The sequence below is a fragment of the Nicotiana tomentosiformis genome, chromosome 6 (genome assembly GCF_000390325.3).
Source record: "Nicotiana tomentosiformis chromosome 6, ASM39032v3, whole genome shotgun sequence".
In the NCBI taxonomy this organism is placed as follows: Eukaryota; Viridiplantae; Streptophyta; class Magnoliopsida; order Solanales; family Solanaceae; genus Nicotiana; species Nicotiana tomentosiformis.
In genome coordinates, this window is record NC_090817.1 from 399,454 (window position 1) to 423,231 (window position 23,778).

At 39.0% G+C, this 23,778-nt stretch overlaps 1 protein-coding gene across 1 annotated transcript; it reads right to left on the minus strand.

Annotated features, from left to right (window-relative positions):
• Nucleotides 1–1,935: 1,935 nt before the first annotated feature.
• Nucleotides 1,936–23,444, minus strand: LOC104113200 (diacylglycerol kinase 7-like). The gene is made up of 12 exons (XM_070177014.1): nt 22,924–23,444; nt 18,507–18,629; nt 18,211–18,348; nt 18,041–18,126; nt 17,429–17,516; nt 16,995–17,070; nt 7,348–7,430; nt 5,679–5,749; nt 4,277–4,354; nt 3,814–3,901; nt 2,788–2,904; nt 1,936–2,271 (listed from the first exon to the last, which is right to left on the minus strand). The coding sequence occupies exons 1-12, from the start codon at nt 23,263–23,265 to the stop codon at nt 2,113–2,115; spliced, it is 1,449 nt and encodes a 482-aa protein (XP_070033115.1). The 5' UTR covers nt 23,266–23,444; the 3' UTR covers nt 1,936–2,112.
• Nucleotides 23,445–23,778: the final 334 nt, after the last annotated feature.

The following is a 23,778-nucleotide window of genomic DNA, read 5'->3' on the forward strand; positions in this document are numbered from 1 at the left end:
CACGCCATCTGCACGAATCCGGTTAACCGGACCCGAATTGCCTAAAATTTTGTCGCCCCATAAAAAACGACTTAAGAAACATTAGTCATCGCCTTGTCATGACCGTTTCTCATTTTTTGGCATTTTAGGGCCATAAAACTGTTATTCCTCTTGATTCCCAGATTTTTATGTTCTATAGCTCACGCCATCTGCATCGCCTAAAATTTTATCAGCCATCAAAAATGACCTAAGGAACATTAGTCATCGCCTCGCCATGACCGTTCTTTATTTTTTTGGCGTTTTAGGGCGATAAAAGTGACGTTTTTAGCACTAAATGTTACAATTTTATCCCATTTTGTTTTAAAGAAATAATTCAATTTTGAAGGGTATAAAAGTCTGTCAATATTTTGGGGATATATTTTCCGTTTAATATTTAACGTTCCAACATTCGTGGTTTTATAATAATATAGATAAATTGATTCGCAAAATACAAATTGTTACTCTCCAAAAGTATTTTTCGAAAAGCACAGCTAGTTCAAACTGTTTTTTTTGGTATGCAATCTTGCTGGGCACAGATATTTACACTGCGTACAAAGGTGTTGCAGATCATAAAAGGCCACTACAGAAGTTTTATGTGGTCTGAAACCAGCTTGATTACCAAGAATGCCCTGGTTGCATTGGAAAGAATATGCTTCCCCAAAGCACGTGGAGGATTAAACTTGATATATAAACTTGTAATGCTGGAACAAAGCTGCCCTAACAAAAACTTACTGGGATCTATCTCGCAAAAAGGATAGCTTGTGGTCTTGTGGGTCAGATGGGTGCATGAATACTACATAAAGCATAGAAGATAAATGAAATCCCTACTCCTCAGCAGGCTTGTTTGATGATAAGACAAGTCATTCAACTCCAGAGATATATTATATATTGAACCAGATACACACTGAGTTTAATCCAAAGAAGAGCATGATCAGGCAGATACACTTATAGCTTCTGGGAGATTATCCAAGGGTACCATGGAAGTGCCTGATGTTCAAGAATGATGCACGACCAATGGTAAGCTGCTGACTACAGATAGACTAATCAAATGGGGACTAATACTAGATCCAACTTGCAGCCTATGTCACAACCACCAAGAATCAAGATCATTTATTTGTGGAATGTGAATTTGCAAGAATGATATGGGCTAAAGGAGACACATTCCAGGGAAGTAATTGGTAATCACACCTGCAGTGGGCCATCAAAGTACTGCTAAGGGAAGGAGTCAGACAGCTAAAAAATTTAAAATGATATATGCAAAGTGTGCCAATGCAATATGGATGGAGAGAAACAAGAGAATCTTTGAGAAGAGAGTTACTGGATGGCAAAGCATCACAGGGGAGATTGCATACGTTTGTAACATCAAAGCTTAAGATGGAATAAGGAAACTAGTCCAAAGCTTCATAATGTAAAGTTTTCTTTTCCTGTTTGAGAAGTAATCGAGCTCTAGAGTTGTAGGATTAGATGAGGAGACTTTAGAGATCTGTTACGTTTTCTTCCCTTTGTTAGCCAGCTGAGTTATAGTTGTGCTAAGTTTTGTATTGTTTTAAAATTTCTCGTGATTAATAAAATTATTAGTTCCCAAAAAGAAAAGTACTTATGGCAAAAAGCATTTTCAAATGGCCGTATTTTGAAAGCTTGGTTAAACATGCTGTAAGTTTTTCTTAAACCTTCAATATTCTTAAAATGTTTTGTGCAGTATCAGTGGACAAATCTTACCCTTATACTTTTATCTTATTCTTCTTATGTGGCAAAACCATATTGTTACCCCCTCTGTCCTAATTTGTGTGTGGAAGAAAAAGGAATCTTTTCAATATCATGGAATATCAACACTATAACGTTTTATGTAATTCATTTTTTAAATTTTTTTATTTTTATTTTTATTTTTTGCATTATTTGCAGATGTATCAGACAATATTACAATACAAACAAATTTTAATATACATACTGTTGGTATATGCCAATAGGCAACAATTGCGCCTTGGTTAACAAGATAGTGGTTCAAAAGGAGCTCTGGGGGGTGGAAATGCTTTACACGAACATAGGAAACTACAATTGTAAAAAGATCTGAAGCAAGAAAGGGACGATCAAATTCTACTTCCCGTTGACCATGAGAGACTGAAATGGTACTCTCGTAATTTCCACGAAGGTTGAAAATTCCTTGTTTATTGGTTGTTTCCATGGCTCACCATCCATCTGCATATAAGCTTCATCCCACTCGCCCGCTCGCAACTCAAATCTAATTGCTGAAGCCTACAAAGTATCAAAGGATGTATTCAATTAAACCTCATCCAACAACTCCACCTAGGAATAGCTTATAGGATCAATCTCATTTAGAACAAATGTGATCTCGCCAAAATGATAAGAAATAAGCATATGACATTCTTAATCCGCGCATGTTATCTAAAAGTTATAAGAAGTCTACTGTTTAAACAACGTTGGAATTCAGATGCATGAGATGGCCATGTAAAAGTTTATCTTGTCCTAACGAGAGATTTTGATTCTAAAATAGTTTTTGCTTTATTCTATCATGTATGAGAAGTAAGTCACCATGGAATAGGCATCAAAGCATCACTTCATAGTACGCGGCACAAAATTAGTTTTACTGTATTCCATGGTGACTTACTTCTCAATTGCCTGAAGGACATGCCTAAACACACATCTAAGCATATGACATGCCTGAAGGATACATATTCAGTAATTAACACACATCTAAACTCATTGCCTCTAAGCGGCAGCTAATTCTTTTTTATCAGATCTTGATAATACCTGGGCAATGTGTTTTGCAGAGATGAGCTCAACCATAACCATAGAAGCATGCCATCCTTGTTTCAGGCCAAAAATTTCAAGGTAACCATCATCTGCATGGGCTTCCACAAAACCCCTCTATGATTTCGCAGGAAAACAAAAAGAAAGCATTGTTACTTTTGAAGATGCATAACAGTTGGTAGTATGTTATATGTTAGCTTTCATCTTCAAATCAGATGTGAAAAGCGGCTACTACTTCCTATCTTTATTCTGAAGTTTATGACAACCACATTCTAGGTATGGGTAAAGTATGACAGTTGAGAATATATGATATACTGCACTAATACTGCCATTTAATTTTGTTAGGTTTAAAAATTAGAAGTTGCAAAACCTTGAGAGAAAAATATCACTAGGGCCTTGGGCTTTTTTGCTCAAATTATTTGTTGCAAGTAGAGAAACTACACAATTCGCAGAACCTAAAACTGAGAGACTAGAAGCTCCATCATTTCTCTGATCACAGAACTATACAACAAACAGTACATAAAATTTAAAGCTGAAAACAGTGTTTTTTGAATATGGACCATCTTAATATTAATATAATATTGCTATTATTATAAATTTAAAAAAATTATGGACCATATTCAGAACTTTTGCAAACTGACATTTTGAGTTGTTTGTCTGACAACCTAAATAGAACAGTTAATACTTTCTATTTAAAATGTTAGGCAATTTCCAACCAAATAACCCTATTTTATCATTGGTTTCAGAAATGACTAATTTAATTTTTTGAAGAGAAATGAATCTTCATTACAGTATCCAGTATAAAAACTAATTACATTAATTACTGAATCATGAGTTTTATCTCCTAAAAACAAGTCTATTTTCCCCAATTCATTAACTACCTGTGGCCAAATTTAAGTGCAATAAGTTTCAAATTGATCTCTATATAAATAGTGTAAATTAGAGTGGATGAAAAAGGACCGATGTAAAATGGAAGTATGATATGCCAAAGCCACTAAGTCCACACAGCTAACTACAAAAGAATACCTTCTCCAAGTACTCTGGCTTCAAATGTCCCCATGGATTCCTTCCACCGCCATAGCTAGGGAGATTCAGAGTGACAATAGACCGGACACTACAATAGGACAGAACGATAGGTAAAATGAACGCATAAGTAAAAAATTCAATGCATGTAAAACTCAGTCCATTAGCACTATATTTCATATTGCAAATAATATAATCGACTATTTGCCAAACCATCATAATAACAAGAGATATATAATAGTAAGATATAAATTACAATATTGTAATAAACACCACAACAACAAACCCAGTGTAATCCCACAAGTAGGGTATGGGGAGGGTAGAGTGTACGCAGACCTTGTCCCTACCTTGTGAGAGTAGAGAGGATGTTTCCGATAGACGTTCAGCTTAAGGAAAATGAGAAAGAAGCAATAGCAATAACAGCAAGCAATAAACACTGTAATAACACAACAGGACAAAAATCAACCTTGAAGGAACAGTGACTTGCTCCCACTTTGAGCTGTTGACCTTCTTAACATATAGTCGCAAAATATTATTCAGTCCCCTGCATCAATAAAAGTAAGCACAGCATCTTGAGAAAAAATATATCAGAGATGAGAAGCACGATTGAGTACAACAACTTTAAAAACAATCACTCTGAAGTAACAATTACAATAACAATAAAGGGAAAAATATATTTCCTGAAATGAAAAGAAGAACTTGAAATCACACCAAAAACAAGTAAATTGTTTCTAAAACAGTTTCGAAGGTAAAAATAAGTTATCCATATATAGAGGGAAACAAGTAACAACACATGGCAAACAATTTCTAGTGAACTTCGTAAGTGCAAGCACACATTCACTTTCTTTGAGATCGATTTGAAAACATTTTGATTATTAAAAATAATTGGTCACGATGTTTTCTTCCGGACTCCTGGGATCCTTAGGAAAATACTTTTTGCTGGCTTCATATAGTTTTTGAAGATTTTCCTTTGCATTTGGTCTAAGAATGAATTTACATCTATTTTAAAAAATAAAAGCTTCCATTTGTTTGAGGGATAGAGCAGTACTCTTCTCTAATTTCTGATGAAGAAAATTAGCACTACTCTTGTCTAATTACGCCGAAACGTTGCTGGTGCATTAGATTTTTTAGTTCTCAGATTTGCAGCACAAAAGCTGATAGTTCACTTTAACTTAAAATGCATTCGTCTTAGAGTTTCACATCGTCCATGCTGATCCTCTAAAACTAATTTAAGAATAAGAAAGCAAATAGATAATCAGGAAGATGGGAGAAAAGAAAGAGCAGAAAGCATGATGTCACTAGTGAGAGCTTCAACAAACAATTAGACAAGCTACAAATTGACAAGTGAAACACATGATTATGCTGAAACACAATTGCCACACTGTAAGAGCCAGATGAAGAAGCTCACAGCTAAACTTCAGTATATGAATACGTGCAAGAGAAGTAAATTTGGATATTTTATGAGATGTCAATCTTCATGCCAAAACTGCATTTGTGGTTTAATTGTTGGAACATGAAATAAAGTGGTTCTCTTGTGCAAGACTCAGGTATTACTAAGGAAAGGGACAATTTAATTGAAATGTTTAAAGTAATCTACGCGGACTATTGAAGGTGGACTTTTGGAGTCCTAATTAATTAATCTCTTAACACAACCTGCAATATACATATATGTATCTGCCTACTAGCTTTTGAGACCAATCTATGATATACTGGACAAGAGAGAGGTGCGAAAAGTTGTATGTTTATGCATGCAACTAACATAAAAAGGTACATAAGAAACATCTTTTGGTAAGCATGTGGAAACTACCAGAGTGGGATGAATTAAAAGGCATCAGGCATCAAACGGGTGTTGAGTAAGTTATTCTAACCTCAAACCAGGGTCACTGCTACATGGTGTAAAGAACCAGCCTTGCGTGCAACTATATCCTGAGTAAATCAACTGGAATAAATGCTTCGTCAATACCTAGAACTTCTGTCCCTTGAAATTAAATAATCGCACTTTGGTAAAGTTAAAGTATTAGTTAACTATATGAATCTCAAAAATACTACATATGCAAATTCAAAGTGACAAATCAAAAGTAACAGACAGAAAAAGTGGCTATAATACATTCTAGGATGGCAATTCACTTTCAGTCAACGAGCAGACAAAAATATCCATCGACTAATAAAGACAATAAACCAGCTAGCAATCATATCGGTGCAATGAGATATCTCAAATAAGTTCCCGATGGAAAAGCATCAGGACCATACAACATGACTATTATGGAAGTTTTTAAAATAAACCGACAAGTTTGAATTTCCCATTAAAAGTAACCCAAGCACAGGACACCCAGTAGTGGTCTTAGAGATATAAGGATCGATATTTTTGGGTCTCCCCACAAATGAATTACTACAATGCTGGAGCAGAAGAGGATGTGACCAAAGTTCCAAACCAGTATGGAAGTACATACCTGCATATATCCAATGGGTGGTATGGATGGAAAGGAATAGACTTTTTGAAGGCAGATTTGAGAATATTTTAAGGCTAAAATACGAGTGTATTCTTTTTGTTATCGTTTTTGATGTGGAGTTCAGAAGATTGCAGATATTTGTTTTACAACAGAGAAATATGTTGCGTCCAGCTTTGAAAATCAATGGATATAGAAGACTGCAAATATCTTCAGAGCTCTATTTCAACGAGAGATCCAATGCTTATCAGTCATTATGTTCAAAAAGAGAATTTTCAACTCAGGGAAGATGTGTGGTAAACTACATTATACATTTAAGCATCCAGCATAATCTTTCCCCAAAACTTTCTTCTAAAACATCTCAAAGCAATGTAATTTTGAGAAATAAATCCACATAAAACTTTCTCAAGAGCTCAACAAAATGTCAGACAGTGGATTTCTTCAATTTGAAAGGCACAACAAGAAAGTACTCAGTTTAGTCTTTATCCCATTTTCAGCACTTCACACTAGAAGATCCTCTAAGTGCAAGTTGCTTCAATTGAATTTCAGTAAATATAAATGAAATCCTACTGCTCAGCTGCTCCTTTGTCAACACATAATTCCATCTATTTACATGTATGAGGGAGCAACTATTTGGTTAGCTACCGAGCTTTCAAAAAAGGGCAGCCCAGTGCACGACCCATCCCACGTTCATGCAAGGTGGGATGTAGGCACTTTACCGTGATGCAAGCATCAGTTGCTGATTCCACGGCTCGACCTGTGACCAATAGGCTATGCGGAGACAACTTTACCGTTACTCCAAGGCTACCCTTCAGCTATCGGGCTTTCAGCGTTTATAAAAATGTCTGCATCTAGGACTTAATATGCTTCACTAAAAATAAGTTCTGACAAATCTTTTATTAAAATTTCTTTAATGCTTTCCTTATGATAGGTGTTGCTTGCTCCACATATCTTCATTTGACAAGCATAGACACTTTTTCAAATTAATCGAGCAAAAGGAAAAAAAATAAAAAGAGAGATCAAGAGATTCCTTAATAAGAAACCAAAAATACTTCAAAAATTTTATGATCAAGGAACAAAAGGCACCAACCTTGTTTGATACAGGACCTTGTGCAAGGTATGGCTTTTCGTTCCGTAAATGATGGAAGCCATAAGCTACCTGTGCATCCATTCCTGCATTGAAAGTTATAGATATAAGTTACTGCAAACTGACTTTAAATTCTCGCGAACCAAACAAAGGGAATAATGATTGTAACAACTGAGTGAATGATTCTAATTTCCTTTGTTGGTTATTCTGCCCTCATTAGTTTGTCAATTAATATCTTTTCTCTCAAGGCAGAATAAGGTTTGGTGCGTAGACACGAAGAGTTGTTTCTTTCATTCCTGATTTAAATTATAAGAAGATTTTACAGATTAAAGATGCTGGTACAAAAAGGTAGTTACTAAGAAGGAAAAAAGAACATGGAACTCAGTTCCACCAGCAATTTGGGGCAGTGCGATAGAAAGAATACAGGAATTTGAAGCAAAAAGGAAAATGCTTAAACACAGGTCTATCTTTTTGGTGCAGACTGGTACTTATACGTGATGTAAATGCTATTCTACATCGAATCACTGAGCTGCAATATCTGTAACATTTTATGCAGTAACTGCTTAGTGCTAGTTTAACATCAATAAAATACCTTGTCAAAACAAAAACAAAAATTAAAAAAATTACAGATTCAAAGAAGAAATGGAGTTCTGGACAAGTTGTACTTAGATTAAGAAAACCAAAAGAAATCCCTTAAAGCCATATGTTTCATTACTACAAGATTTAAGCAAATTGCATCAGTTGACCATAAGAGAAGATAGCAAATGCTCTCAGGCACCTTCTCCGAGACATTCCTCTTCCATGAATCCTAGGATTGTACCACCACCCTCCAAGAGACAAGCCTATCGTGACCAAAACCCAGTTAAAATCGCCGGCGTACGACCACCCACGCGCCCTCACACGCGGCCCAGTTCCGGTGACTTCTCAGCCACGCGCCGGCGCGTGAGGCTTATCCCGGCCAGATCTCACTTTTTCTTCTTCAGACAGCCTCATCGCGAGGCTACTCCGAGCCTACCCATCCAAGAATCTCCAAATTCCGATGACTTTCACTATCTTCTGGCGACGGGTGAGGCTTTTTCCGACCAGATCTCACTACTTCTTCTTCAGTCAGCCTCTTCGCGAGGCTTTTCCGAGCCTACCCATCCCAGTTCCTCCTAAATCAGAAGATTTTTTCTATTTTCCGGCGAAAATCTTCAGATTCCGGCAGCATTCTCTAATTTTTCAGGCATCGTGCAGCACCGAAGCTATAGATAGTATTTTGGGACAGCCGAATTTAGATATGATGGATTCTAGAGAGAGAAGCTCCTACTTCTCCCTAGAATCTAGAAAGCTGGAAAATATGTCATTCACCAAAGCTGCCTCTTGGCCAGCCCTAGAACTTGGGGGAAGATGCCATCGAAAGCTCGACATAGGGCAGGAGGCGCACTTCTCGCTGTTTGAGGAGCACACTCTCAGGCGCAAGGGTTTCTTGGAATATTGTCTGATTGGGTCTTTCTCCAAATGGGTTGGTTCTCCAGAGGCTGTTAGGAACTGGGCAGCAGAGGCAAGATACGTGGATCATTAAGAAGATGACAACTGGAGTGTCGCATTACAAGATTCACGATTTACAACAGGTACGAGCAAATCACTCACGAGACGAAAGGGTACAGTTGCTCAAGCCTAAATTATTCAGTGAAGAGACATAGGCAGGATGAATCAAGACAGTAAAGAGGGAAGATTCATGAACCTCTAATTAATGTGGAAGAAGAATCGGACCCGTTACAGAATCTTCATTAACAGTTACGATTGTCAATTATAACGTTTCATTAATGTCATTAATGCTCATAATGATTCGGTCATAAAAAGGAAGAAATGTTATATTTGTAAATTCCTTTATAAGGGAAGGGAATTTCACTTGTAAAGGAGGTTCTGATTATTATTAGAATATAATTATTTTCTTGTGCTTTCAATTGATTATTTTGTCATTTTGTATTCTAATTTCCTTTCTTATTTCTGAGAGAATATTGAATTTCTTGATTATCAGTAACCCGAGCACTTCTAAAAATAGGCTTTAATTGAGAATCCAATTCTTTGGTTAAACAAATTGGTTCTGTTACCGGGAATCTGATAATCTTCTCTCACTTTCCAAATCACTCTCTCTCAACTGAATCATGTCGAATGTCAATGACAACAACCAACAGGTGGAAGGAACTCCAGTTCTGTCACCTCAAGGAACCCCACGCAATTCAAGAGAAGCATCACCAGAAAGATCCACTGCTCATAACAATGAACAACATGGAAATGAACAAACTGTCGAGCAGGATGCTGTGAAGCAGTTAATTACTGAGTACGTGAATGATGCTCTCCGGGCTTTCGTGAGGGGACTACCAGCTGTGCGACCCACACCTCCACCAAACAATACTGCAACTGTGGAAATCCCACGGTCAGGGTTGGTTAATTCTGGAAGCGGAGGAACTCCCAACGAGTCACGTGATGGGAGACCGGGTACGCCTAATAATTCTGATTTACAAACTTTAATACTAACCTTGCAGAAACAGGTGAAAGAACAAAACGACCGTATTGAGCAAATACCCGGCGTACCACCTGTGATCAAAGGAGTAGATTTCGACAAATATTCACAACAACCATGGAAACCAAGCGCAGCTCCATTACCAATTCCCAAAAAATTCAAAATGCCTGACATCCCAAAATACGATGGAACGACCGATCTACGTGACCACGTTACTGCATTCACCACGGGAGTAAAAGGCAACGATTTAACTAAGTAGGAGATTGAATTTGTGCTGGTCAAAACATTTGGGGAAACACTTACTAAAGGAGTGTTAACATGGTACTCTCTTTTACTTGAAAATTCTATTGACGCTTTTGCTGAGCTTGCAGATCTATTTATAAAAGCACACTCGGGTGCACAAAAAGTTGAAAAGAGAATAGAGGATATATTTAAAGTAAAGCAAAAAGATACATAATAGCTTCGAGAATTCGTAGACAGATTCGAACGTGAAAGAATGTTGCTACCAAGTATACCTGATAATTGGGTAGCCATGGCATTTGCAAGCAATTTAAACGAGAAAAGTTCAGAAGCTACGAGGAGGCTTAAAGAGAGCCTACGGGAATTCCCTGCCACGACATGGAATGATGTCTATAATAGGTACATGTTACACCCCACATTTTCGTATATGAAATCACGCCATAAATAAATTGATGAGAGCTCGGAAATGAGATGTTACATCCTATGGAACGTCAAGGACAGGCTGAAAATATCGCAACTGGGGAATACGCAATATCTCTTTCGATTTGTCGACGAGTCTCAAGCTTCATAAATTCTTGTCAGAGGAAACAGGTGGTTCGATGGAAACTTCTTAAAGCTAGACAGATGGGTGGAGCACGATGGGTGTCTCGACCCTCGTTTCCCCGGCGAAACATTGGTGGTCAACATGGTGGGTCTCCCGGTGCATCTTTGGTGTCTTGACCTATTCAAGAAGATTGGAAAAATTTGTAGGGGTTTTATTGATGTCACTTGCAGCCTACACGATCTCTCGCGAGTGAGGATTGTGGTGAGGAAAGGGGGAAGAATCCCTGTCTCCACTGTGGTGGAAGATGGCTACTTGAGTTATAGGGTTTGGTTGAGCCCTGAATTTCGCCCTATCTTTATGCATGTGGTAGTGGCGAAAGAAAAGGGAAGGTCAAATAGAAGGGAGGGGAGGGGAAATCAGTCTCTGAAGGGAGGGGAGGACTCACAGGATCAGTGGACTAAGCTGGAATCAGACGATAGATCGAGAAGAGACGGGGGTTCGAATTTGGGAGAAGAAGACAAAATTTTATCAGGAGGAAAAGACGTGAATGCCCCTGGGTTAATGATGCGAGCTGGAAAGGCAGAATGGGCCGGTCCTCTTTTAATTATCATAGGGCCGGCCAAGTTTTCAGCAAGTATAGACTTGGGCCTCCACACATGGGCCCAGCAACGTTTCCCAATTCTATTAGAATTGATCCTAAGGGGCCCAGATTATTTCAAGCTGTGTCTGATAAGGCTCCTAAGCATATGGGAACAGACGCTCCCTCTTCTTCTACCAATGGTGCTTCACGCAGTGGTATTTCTTCATCAAACTCTAGTGACTTGCGCCCCTCTTTGATGGCCGCTTCTTTAGGGGCAGCACCGGCTGAAGCTGGTGGTGTTATTCCCCGGCCTCCCGCCACTGATGGACCCACCTCCATCGCCCCCTCATCTTCTCATGTGCTTAGCTGTGCTGAGGTTACACTTCAAGCTCCTTCTTCTTCTGAGGAGATTGTTACGCATGCTCCAATTGATGTTAGTGCCGGAACAGTAATTCCAGTTAATATGCCGCCAAGGGTTCCATACTTTCTTCCTCCCCGTTACCCTACTGGCGTTTCTGGCCATTCATATAGCAGCGGGATGTTAATTTCAGAGGTTGGTGCCTCTCAAGGAAATGGAAAAATCCTTCAGGCACCTAAAGTTCCTATTGCTAGCAATGCTATGGTCATGTATACCTCCCGTAGGAGCAAGGAAAGGGTACACATAGAAGACGCATGTCCAATTTCGCCACGGATTGGATGAAGGGATATGTCCTTCTGGATGGAGGATAAACTATTAAACTTTGGGAAGTTTTTAGGTGTTTCTTTTGAAAGGAAGGAAGATGGGGTGTTAGAACTGTTCAGGGAGATTGAGCAACAGTTTTTTTATGATGGTGCAGGGAGGGAGTTGGGTCAAGGTGATAAGCAAAATAATTTAGGGGATGTAGTGGTGTACCAGAGAAGGGGCCGGGTGCGTGACAGGGAGGAAGGAAGCTCGGCTAGGGAGGGTGGGGAAAAGGGGGATATTGTTACTTATGGAAGTTAAGATTCTTTCATGGAATGTGAGGGGGATGAATGACCCAAACAAAAGGGTCATCATCAAAGTGGGAGTTAGAGAGTGGGGTGCCAACCTAATTTGTTTTCAAGAGACCAAAATGGAAGTTTTGCCGGATGCGACTGTGAGAAGTGTCTGGGGAGGTAGTTGGATGAAATATGACTGGGTCCCAGCAGCGGGAAATGCCGGGGGCATTCTTCTTATGTGGGATGATAGAAGGTTGGAGGTAAAGGAAATTAAGAAGGGAGTTTTTTCTTTAGCAGATCTTGTCAAAGATAGAGTGAGTGGGGCGGAGTTGAGATTTGGGGGAGTGTACGGACCGGTAGGAGAAGGGTCCAAGGTGTCTTTCTGGGAGGAACTGACCAATGTTATGGGGGAATGGGACATTCCATGGGTTCTAGGGGGAGATTTTAACACTATTAGGACCCGTTTAGCCATAGATTTTGCCAAAATAAACTTGGGTTTTATTTGGCAAACACATGTTTGGCCATAGATTTTGCCTATATTTTGGCCAAATCCCAAATCCCAAAACCAGCTCAATAGCTGATTTACTTTTGTATTTTATAAAAGAGTCCACCATTTATTATTTTGTAACGATGTTGCTTCGTCTTCTCGGTCATCTGATAGTATATCATATAGTTCATTATAAAAATGATAATTTTGTATCAAATTTATTTATTTTCAGGATTATGGTTTGCGATAATATAATGAATGTTATTGATAATGATATTGTTGGGTATTTGTGATAGTTTTTAGAGCTTGTGGGTATAAATCATGTTTCATGTTTTTCCAAACTAAACTTCACCCAAAACAGATGTCCAAACACATTTTTGTCTTCAAACCAAACTTCACCCAAATCAGATTTTTCAGAATAAATTTGGGAATCTATGGCCAAACGTTAGCTTAGATTCCCGGATGAGAGATTACGGTGTAGTCTGATTTCGAGGGCCATGGAGGAGTTTTCTGACTTCATCAATGATCACTTTCTCATTGATCTTCCTCTGTTAGGGGAAAGGTTTACTTGGGCCAGGGCGGAGGATTCCAACTCAAGGTGTAGACTTGATAGATTTCTGATATCGCCCTCCTGGGATGAGCTGGTGACGAATGTGCTGCAGATTCCTTTATCTAGGCTAACTTCGGATCATTTGCCTATCTTGCTAGATGGATGCAGAGGGAGGGGGTGCGTGCTCCTTTCCGATTCGAGAACATGTGGTTGAAAGTGCCAGGATTTGATGACAAAGTGAAAGAATGGTGGACAAGCTACGGGGTATAGGGACCCCTTCATTCCGTATTTCGAAGAAACTTAAATTTCTCAAGGGAGATATTATCAGGTGGAATAAGGAGGTTTTTGGGAGGGTAGAGGTTAAAATGAGGGAGCTCATGCATGAATTGGGGGAATTAGAGAAAGGGGAAGGGGCGAGGGAGCTAGACGAATCTGAGAAAGCGAGATTGGGAGAGGTTAAGAGGGAAATAGTTGAGTTAGCAATAGCTCAGGAGACTAGTTGGCGGCAAAAATCGAGGGCGCTCTGGTTAAAGGAGGGGGATTTGAATACCAAGTTTTTCCACAGGGTTGCGGTTGTAAATCGAAGGAGAAACTTCATAGAGTCCTTAGTTGTAGATGGGGTGAGGATTGAGGGAGAGGAGGAGGTAAAATGGGCGATAGTGGGGTTTTATGAGAACTTATACAAAGAGGAAGTTAGTTGGAGGCCTAGTTTGGAGGGAATAGAGTTCAACCACATAGGGAAGGGAGACAGTGAGTGGCTAGAAAGGGCTTTCGAGGAGGAGGAGGTGCACGAGGCTGTGTCGAGTTGTGCTGGTGATAAGGCCCCCGGGCCTGATGGTTTCTCCTTGGCCTTCTACCAGCTCTGTTGGGACACCATTAAGGGAGAGTTGATGAAAGCCATTGAATACTTCCACGTGAATGGTATTTTCGAGAGAAGTATCAATGCTTCTTTTATTACTATTGTGCCGAAGAAAGAAGTGCATCTTGTATCAGAGACTACAGGCCTATTAGTCTCGTGGGGAGCATTTACAAGATCATTTCTAAAGTGCTCTCCAATAGACTCAAGAAGGTTCTTGACGTGTCTGTTTCGTCCTCCCAGAATGCGTTTGTGGAAGGTAGGCAAATCTTGGACGCTGCTTTGGTGGCAAATGAACTTGTAGACTCCAAAAGGAAAAATAGAGAACCCAGCTTACTATGCAAGTTGGACCTTGAGAAGACTTTCGACCATGTAAATTGGGAGTTCCTGGATTTCATTATGATGCAGATGGGGTTTGGGGTAAGATGGAGGGGATGGATCAAGTTCTGCATTTCCTCCGTCAGATTTTGTGTCCTGGTTAATGGTAGCCTGTATGGTTACTTTGGCAGCTCCAGGGGTCTCAGGCAAGGTGACCCCCTATCCCTCATGCTATTCATTCTAGTGATGGATGCTCTGAGTAAAATGATGGATCGTGCGGCGGGCGGAGGCTTCTTGAGAGGATTCGCAGCTCCGATCGGGGTGCTCAGTGCCCGAAGAGTCTCTCATTTGCTATTTGCGGTAGTTTTCTATGATGCCGATATGGATCAGTTGACCTACCTGAAGCAGGTCCTGCAATGGTTTCAGATAGTATCAAGACTCAAAATCAACCTCGGCAAATATGAGATTTTCCCGGTGGGTGAGGTTGCTAACATTGATGTTTTGTCTTATGTTCTCAGATGTAAGGTGGGCTCTCTTCCCATTACTTACATAGGTCTCCCATTGGGCACTTCGCATAAGGATACTACGGTTTGGAATCTAGTGATCGAAAGGGTTGAAAAAAGATTAGCAGGCTGGCAGAAACGGTACTTGTCAAAAGGCGGCAAAGAAGTGCTTATTAAAAGCACTTTATCGAGTATGCCCACCTATTACCTGTCCTGTTGCAAGCTCCTGTGAGCATCACAGAAAAACTGGAGCGGCTTCAAAGGAATTTTCTTTGGGATGCGGCGGATGGAACTAGAAAGTTCCATCTAGTGAATTGGAAAAGAGTCACTTCCCCAAAGAAGTGGGGTGGACTTGGAGTAAAAGATCTTAGGCTATTCAACAGAGCTTTGCTGAGGAAGTGGCTGTGGAGATTCGGGGTAGAAGAGCATACTCTATGGAAGGAGGTCATAGTAGAAAAATACGATTCCACGGGAGGGGGTTGGAGGACCAAGGCAATCACAGCTCCTTTCGAGTGTGGCATGTGGAGGAGCATCATGAAGAATTGGGAAGCCTTCAATGGCAACATCACTTACAGGGTGAGAGATGGAAGGAGAATCAGCTTTTGGACAGGTGGTGTGGAGAGGATACTCTGAGGGTCTCTTTCCCCCACGTCTTCAGAGTTTCAAATCAGAAGGAATTGATGGTCCATCAGATTCGCAAGGAACATGAAGGGGGTAGTATGGGACCTCTCATTTAGAAGGAACACGTAAGATTGGGAAATTGCGGAGCTACAAGATTTGTTGGCACTGCTATATGGGCAAGACAGGCCCCATCCATCTTTTGATTCTTGGAGATGGGGGTTGCATGGCGATAGTTTGTTCACCGTAAAGTCCTTTTACCAGAGTATGTTGGTGAGAGAGGAGGCCACTTTTCCATACTCCTCGATCTGGATTCCTAATACGCCCACGAAGGTGTGCTTTTTTGCATGGCTAGCGGCGAGGGGAGTGATCTTGACTGCTGAAATCTGAGAAAGCGAGGAATTACACTTGTTAGTTGGTGCTACATGTGTAAAAGCTCAGGGGAAGAGGTTGATCATCTTTTGTTGCATTGCCCTGTGTCCTCGGATTTGTGGAGGGCAATCCTGAATCTTTTTGATGTTCAATGGGTGATGCCAAGCACTGTAAAGGAAATGCTATATAGCTGGGCCGGTTTCCGCAGAAGAAGAAAGCAAAAGGCGTGGAAGTTCGCCCCGTTAGCTCTCATGTGGATAGTTTGGGGGGAGAGAAATAGGAGAGCTTTTGAGGGGATTGAGTCTCCTTTTTCACATCTTAAGAATAGTCTTTTATCTTTGATCGCTTTGTGGTGCACTCAAATAGCCCCTACTTGTTTAGAAGATTGGGCGTCTTTTGTAGAGAATCATGTTTTGATGTAAATTCTTTACTTTTTGGTATACTTTTTGTATACGGGAGTTTTTTCCCCCTTTTGATTAATACAATTTACCTTATAAAAAAAAAAAAGTATCAGCTGACCTTGAGATCCCTTGAATTACATATCTAAACAAATTGCAGATAAAAGAAAAGTGATAACATAGCATTCATTCCGGCAACGTTTTCACTCTTTAGCAAACAAAACCAGTATCTATACATAAATAAATTGCTCACGTGCAGGTAAAAGTAAGTGTAGTAGAAAAGTCCGAATAAAATATCATAACAGTTTCTAGAAAATGAAATACTGAGAAGAAGAATAAATCAAAATGCTGTCTACATAAATCACCCTAAAAAAGAGACTAGATTATGGGGCCTATAGCAAAATCATTTTGTGTAGATATTTGTAGAAGTTGTAGAAGCATCACCAAGTAAGGGCATTAAAGTCAGTTTAAACAGCACTAATTGATAAAGATGGAAAGAAGACATGAATAAGCAGGTAGCTATGAAACATTATGGACTAGCTTTATAGGTTAAGATCTCAAAAGTTCACATAAATGATAATGATGTAGAGTATATACATGGCTTTTCCAAGATAGTACACAATTAATCAGGTATCATGCTCTCTTTCAATTTAAGCTATCAGTTAACTTAGATGAGTCTTGACAGTAAATTACTTCAATGACCTATTTAACATCATACCTATGCTAAAGTAGTTGTAGTATACTCCTTGATAGTTGGACAATTTCTTGGGCAACTCACCATCAATATCCAATTCCTGCACAACAAAACCACAGCAAAATCGGTAAAACAGAAAAGAAACGTTAGGTATGCTTATTATCTGCCATATTAAGGAAAAAGGAAAAACATAATATTAAATAAAATTCATTACAGCAATTTGTTGACTGAATGACCATTTGGCAAGTACACTTAAAGAAGAAAAATATTAGAGTAGCAGCAAACAACTATGACCCTCCATGAGCTGAATGCAGGAAACAGATACATGTAGTCAACCACAAAACAGTGGAACAATACTTATTCCAGTTGAGATCTAACACCAAAGTAATTAGAAAGCAAAAGTAATAAGGCATGTCCATACATCAGCTAAACAATTTGTAAAATGAATGTAGAGTGACCTGATCAAGAGATGCATCCTCAGTAGGTTTCAGAGAATGAGGTGTTTCCAGTTTTTCCCCAGCGGGCATTGATATTACAAGATTCCAACTGCAAATGAATGCTGTTATTTCATTAAGCAGCTCAGAGTAAAACAAGCCACAAAATATTGATATAGAAGTTGAAGAAGAAAGAAGAAATGAAATATATCCTTCCTAAAACTAATATTTCCTGCCGTTGCCAGAAATTCATCATTAAGTTTGCTAAAAGCTTGAGTTCATTAGGAGCATATTGACATCCTTTAACTGGTATTTTGATACAGAATTTTACTCGCACAAGGAAATGGAGAAAAGGAAACATTGACAAGTAATAAAAGTTAAAACAAAGAAAAGGAAGCCATTCTTGTGCACCAAGGAGCAAATACAAGGAAATAGTAGCGCTTCAAAAAACTTGGTGGCAAATTTCAAATTTTAGGTGAATTTTTTTTAACAGAGATTTCAGAAAGAAAAATCATAATGACAACACAGAACTTCAACAATCTTCAGCAATTGAATTGAATATCTTTTTAAGTTTAAGCAGTATCATTATCATGAAACTTGAAAATATGCTATCAAGAACTACGCAAAAGACATCACCTATCCAGATGGTTAATTGGACCTGTTGCAACTCTGTCAAGAATACTTTTTGTGGCTGACTTCCAGTTAAAAGGAAATGACCCACCCTGAAAAGAAGATTTTAAGGAAATTCAGAAAAGCTAGACAGAAAAAGAACAAGAGCTGGAAAATTTATGCACATAGAAGCTTACCCAACCAAAACTCCTGGATAAGTCATTTCCTGTGCCAAGTGGGATAATTCCTGTTGGTGGAACTGGCTCTCGACCCTGTTTCTTAAGCTCTCCAAGGCAGCCAAGAATCCATCCAACAGTGCCATCACCTCCTGCTGCCTGCCAAACCAGATTTAATTAAATAGCTCCTCAAATAAACTATATCCTTTTCGCAATAGTTTCCCGATAACAAATCTAAAATGCCAGAAAACTGCACTTGGAATCTACTATTGAATAGTTGAAAAAGACTCCAAATGACATCCACAGCATATCCATACCACGATTCTTATCCTTTCACGAGTCACTTTTGCACAGCTGTCACCAAGAGCAGCAAACTTCTCCAGGCAACTTAATCCATATTGAACAAACTCATGAGGCTTCACAACTGACAGATCAAGAACCTGGCACATTTTTAAGTAAAGATACAGAAAAAGGGAAAAGAAAATCAATACCATTTGATACAGTATTTAAAATTCAACATAAATTTACACAATATTATTATCAAACTGAATGTTCTCATATAAACTACCAAATTACTCCAACAAGCTATCCCCCCCCCCCAGGCAATGTCAGAACGGAAAAGTGCCATCAGAGAAACCACAAAGCTTAAAATTTAAACCAATAAGCAATCAGAGCCTTGACAAACTATATTCAAAAATAAACAACAGTCTTATTTAGTATATCAATATCTAAATTATATGCAACTCTCCTAACTTCCCATGACAGATAAGAATTCATTCGCATGTCATCTAACTGGTAAGTAGATAAACAGAAGATAGATAAGACAGTCAATCCCCGTTTTCTTTTGTCTTATTTTGCCACTTTGCCTTTTCACTGTGTTCTGGACTTTAACTTTTCCAAGACATAACCGTGTAAAATGTGTCTGGTATGGATATTAGTATATATGGAGTATTTTTTTTTTTTTTGATAAGTAGGATATTAGTAGTTTGTATTAACCCTTAAAAAAATCCTAACCTACTAAAAGACGGACAAACCCGTGACCGGATTCAGGTAGCAAAGCTCATGTAAGATAGGCTGGCTAATAAATTGCACCTGAAGAATTTTAGACCCTCAATGTCTGTGTTCAGGTATCACATTCACAAAGCAAGCAGGACCATCAAGGAAAAGAAGTTTCAAGGAGCAAGAAAGATTAAAAGAATGTTTTTAACTAGCATTAAATACTTGCAATGTTGTTCTTTTTTCTTTTCTTTTCGTTTTTTGGCTTATAAGAGCTCCACCAAACTATAGTAGCATGGGCCAAAAAAGGACCAACGGTAGTGCATAATACACCTCTACTCTTGTAACGACCCGGACGGTCGTTTTGACTATTGCAATCCCGTTCTCCCATTTACTGCTCAAATTGTGAATTACAGTTGTTATTTGGCTTGCCAGGGTAATTGGTTTGGGTTCGGTGAGGTTTTGAAATGATTTGGAGCGCTTAGTTCCAAGGTTTAGAATTTAAGTTGAAAAGGTTGACCGGATGTTAACTTATGTGTAACGACCGCGGAGAAATTTTGCTAAGAAAATTAAGGTTTGGTGGCTCGAACTTTTTGGGTTGAACAATGCACCGATGTGTAAAGGAAAATTCTATCGGAAAAAGGTCATTTCTGCGACCACTATGCGGTCGCAGAATCACTCTGCGGACCGCATAATGGTCGCAAAGTGGAACAAGAGGAGGGCAAGATTTGAGGAAAATCTGCGGTGCACTATGCGACCGCAGACCTGTTTTGCGGTGCATTATGCGACCGCAGAACAAGTATGTGAACCGCATAATGACCGCAGAACAAGTCAGTAACGCCCAGCTTTGGATGCCAAATTATGCGGCCGGAATGCGGACCACATACCTGTTATGCGATCGCATATGCGACCGCATAACTGCGTCGGAGCTTCCATTCTTTCTAATTTTTGACCCGACCCAACTTCGATTTACAGCCCTTGAAGCTCATTTTTTAGCCAAAATCTGATATTTTAGAGAGAGGTGAGAGCATTTTAGAGAGAGAAAGTGAAGACCTAGTCATTTATCCATCAATTCTTGTTCAAGGTTTGAAGATTTCACAAGGATCTTGCTAGGGCTTCAAAGAGGTAACAATTTCTTTCCCTAATTCTTCAATTTCAGATTTGGAGTAAAGATGGGTGATTAATAGTATGATTCTTGGGTGTAGAGTATCATATATACATACCAATAAGGCTGTGGAAAAATTGTTAAGTTCAAATGGGCAAGGATTGGGTTGAAATTGGTAGAAATCTTCATAGACTTTAATTGAAGATTTGAGGGTCGAGTTGGTGTCGGATTTTGGTGAAATTTATATGGTTGGACTCGTGGTTGGATGGGCGTTCATATTCTGTAACTTTTGTTGGGTTCCGAGACGTGGGCCCTACGGGCGATTTTTGAGTTAATTTCGGATTTTATTGGAAAAAATAGTATTTTCTTATGGAATTAATTACAATAATTTGTATTGAATGATTCGAATTAATTGTGGCTAGATACGAGGCTTTCGGAGACCAATTCTCGTGGCAAGGGCATAGCGGAATAAATAATTACACGGGTTGAGGTAAGTAACAATTATAAATCTGGTCCTGAGGGTATGAAACCCTGGATTTTGGTATCATGTGATTCTTTTGGAGGTGGCGCACATGCTAGGTGACAGGCGTGTGGGCATGCACCGAGGGGATTGTGACTTGGTCCGTCCCGGGAAAGTGTAAAGTTGAATAATTTATTGTTAGCTATATGATCTCTATGTGTTGAAGAAATTTGACTATAAATCATGTTAGAAGTCATGCTTAGGCTATGTTATAGTACTGTTGAGACTCGTAGAGGTCGCGTACTTGTTGAAGTATTTGCTAATTGTTGTTTTATACTCGGTCATGATTTTTCTTGCGTATTATACCTCAGTCTTTCTGGATATTTGTTGATATACTATGTTATCTTTGTTTGGCCTGATCTTTGTGATTTCTGAGAGCCCGAGAGACTTGAGAGGTTGAGGACTGAGTAAGGCCGAGGGCCTGTCGGTGATGTAAGGATATTATGGCACGTGAGTTGTCCGTGCAGGATATTATAGCACGTGAGTTGTCCGTGCATATTATGGCGCTTGGGCTGTAGGAGCCCCTCCGGAGTCTGTACACACCCCAGTGAGCGCGGGTACCTATTGAGTGTGAGTGCTGAGGGCTGAGAGCCGAGTGGTGGAGTTGTTGTGATGAGCTGAGTGACTGTTACCTGAGAGGCTGCACTTGATTTGCATTTGTTGTTGCACTTGGTTGCTATCTGTCATTATTGTGAAATATCTAAAAGAATTTATATCCGAATTACTTGAAATTGAACTGTATAAAATTGATTTGACTTAAACTGCCGGATTTGAAAGCATGTCTATTCTTTGCTGGAACTACTGAAAGTGAACTATGACTGTGTAGCTCGTCATTATTTTCAATCTCCTTAGTTATTATTGTTACTTGCTAAGTTGGTTGTACTCATACTACACCTTGCACTTCGTGTGCAGATTCAGGTGTTCCTGAACATAGCGGGTGCTGATCATTTCGCGTAGTTGATTTTCAGGAGAATTTGAGGTAACTGTCGTGTTCCGCAGACCTTGTCTCTCCTTCTCCATCTCCTTGTTTACTATATTTGGTCTCAGACTATTATAGACCGTATTTTTCAGACTTGTATTCATATTAGATGCTCATGTACTCAGTGACACCAGGTTTTGGGGAGTGTTCGTATTTGTATTTGGGAGATTTTATATTGTATTTAAATATTATATTTTCAAACTTAAAAGGAAATGTGGCTAAGTGACATTAACGGCTTGCCTAGTATCGAGATAGGCGACATCACGACGGGTGAGATTTTGGGTCGTGACAACTCTAAATTTGTTCAGCCATATAATGAACAACTTATATCATCTTGTTGTATTGTTTTCTGCTGTGGTATCAGATTGAAACGCATCCCTATACCAAACTTAATAAATGGTTGAAATATATGCTTTGGGAAGCAGTTTAACACGAACTACTATCAGACTCAGTCTTGTATTCTGGACAAGGTTGCGAAAACTATCAAATGTAACTAGTTAATTTCCTGATTTCAACAGTGTGGATATAAACTTCGATGCACTTACTAGTAGCTGAATTTATAAAATGTAAACCAAGTTTTACACAAATGTTTGCTTTCGTGATTGCTCACTTTAGCTCTCCTACATACAGCATAGCCATGACAAATTTACAGCAGACCTACCCAAAAAGTGTTCTTCAAAACTTAAAACATGTTGTTATAATTCAAGTAGAAATCATATCAGCACTAAACAAAATTATAGCATACGCGCAAGCTGTTACAAATAAAAAATGTAAAATATAGTATAACAGGCATAATACACGTACACCCAATGTCCCAACTCAATAGTGCCCCTATCAGTTCCCAAAAGTTTGTTAAAAGAACAAAAAAAAAAATCTTTTTCCTTTTCATTTTTTTTTTAAACAAAAAAAGAAGTGGAGAAGGAAGCCCTCATACAAAACAGTTGAAAGATTAAATTTGCATCACTTACTTGTGTAATACTAGTAAAAAAAATTCATAACCTATATAGGTATAGTAAGAACTCCAATTCCATATATATATATATATATATATATATATATATATATATATATCATAAATTGAGTTAAGTAAAAAGAGAAGCCTTTAACTGCAGAAAGGAGAGGAGAAATGATGACCTGTTGTTCACCCATGAGTTCCTGCAACCTAGCTTTAAGCTGTGGGCCATGCCTGCCGCCACTTTTAGAATTAATGAAGACGACGATGGGCCCCTCCGGCGGCTGAGGAGGCTCGGCCCCGGGGGCATAAGCCGTGTCGAAATGTCGTTTTACAGTTTCAGCGTCTACATCCTTACTCTGTATAGCCTCCCTGACCGCCACCCTTAAATACTCAGGCATCGTGATCCTCCTCCGGAGCTCCTCCTTGAATATTCTAACTCCGGCCAAAGTAGAACCTCTTATCGACTCTACTACCGACGACCTCCCCGACGCCGTTCTCCGACTCTCCGCCGTCGAATCCATCACAAAGTACACGCACTTCCCTTTTGAGTCTATAGTCAATTAGAATTGTGTAACGGAATCGGAATGGTAATAATAAATATAAGAGAGGAGAGGTATGTATTGTGATTTGTGAGAAGAAGATGAAGAATAAGAAGAGGAAAAGTATATATTCACAAAAAAAGAAGGCGCTAAAGGAAAATGCCAGAGAGCCGAGGGAATTTGTTGACTTTCAAAAAGTGGTTTCTACTGTTCCACATTTACCCCTAACAGTCACTTAAATTACTAGTTTGCCAGTGTCGTCTTAGAGGTTGCACCTCTTCGAATGACGAGGACGATTCGGCTTATAAAAAGTATATCGTTTGAAAAAGAAAACAAATCTCAATAGTTTTGTTTTATTTTATTTAAACTTAAAAAATGGATAAAGAACATCATAAAAATAATCTGTATTTATTATAATTTGGTACCTAGAAAAACATTAAACATAGTTTATAATTTTAATCGCACTTTAAATATTTTCATTGACTAGTAATACTT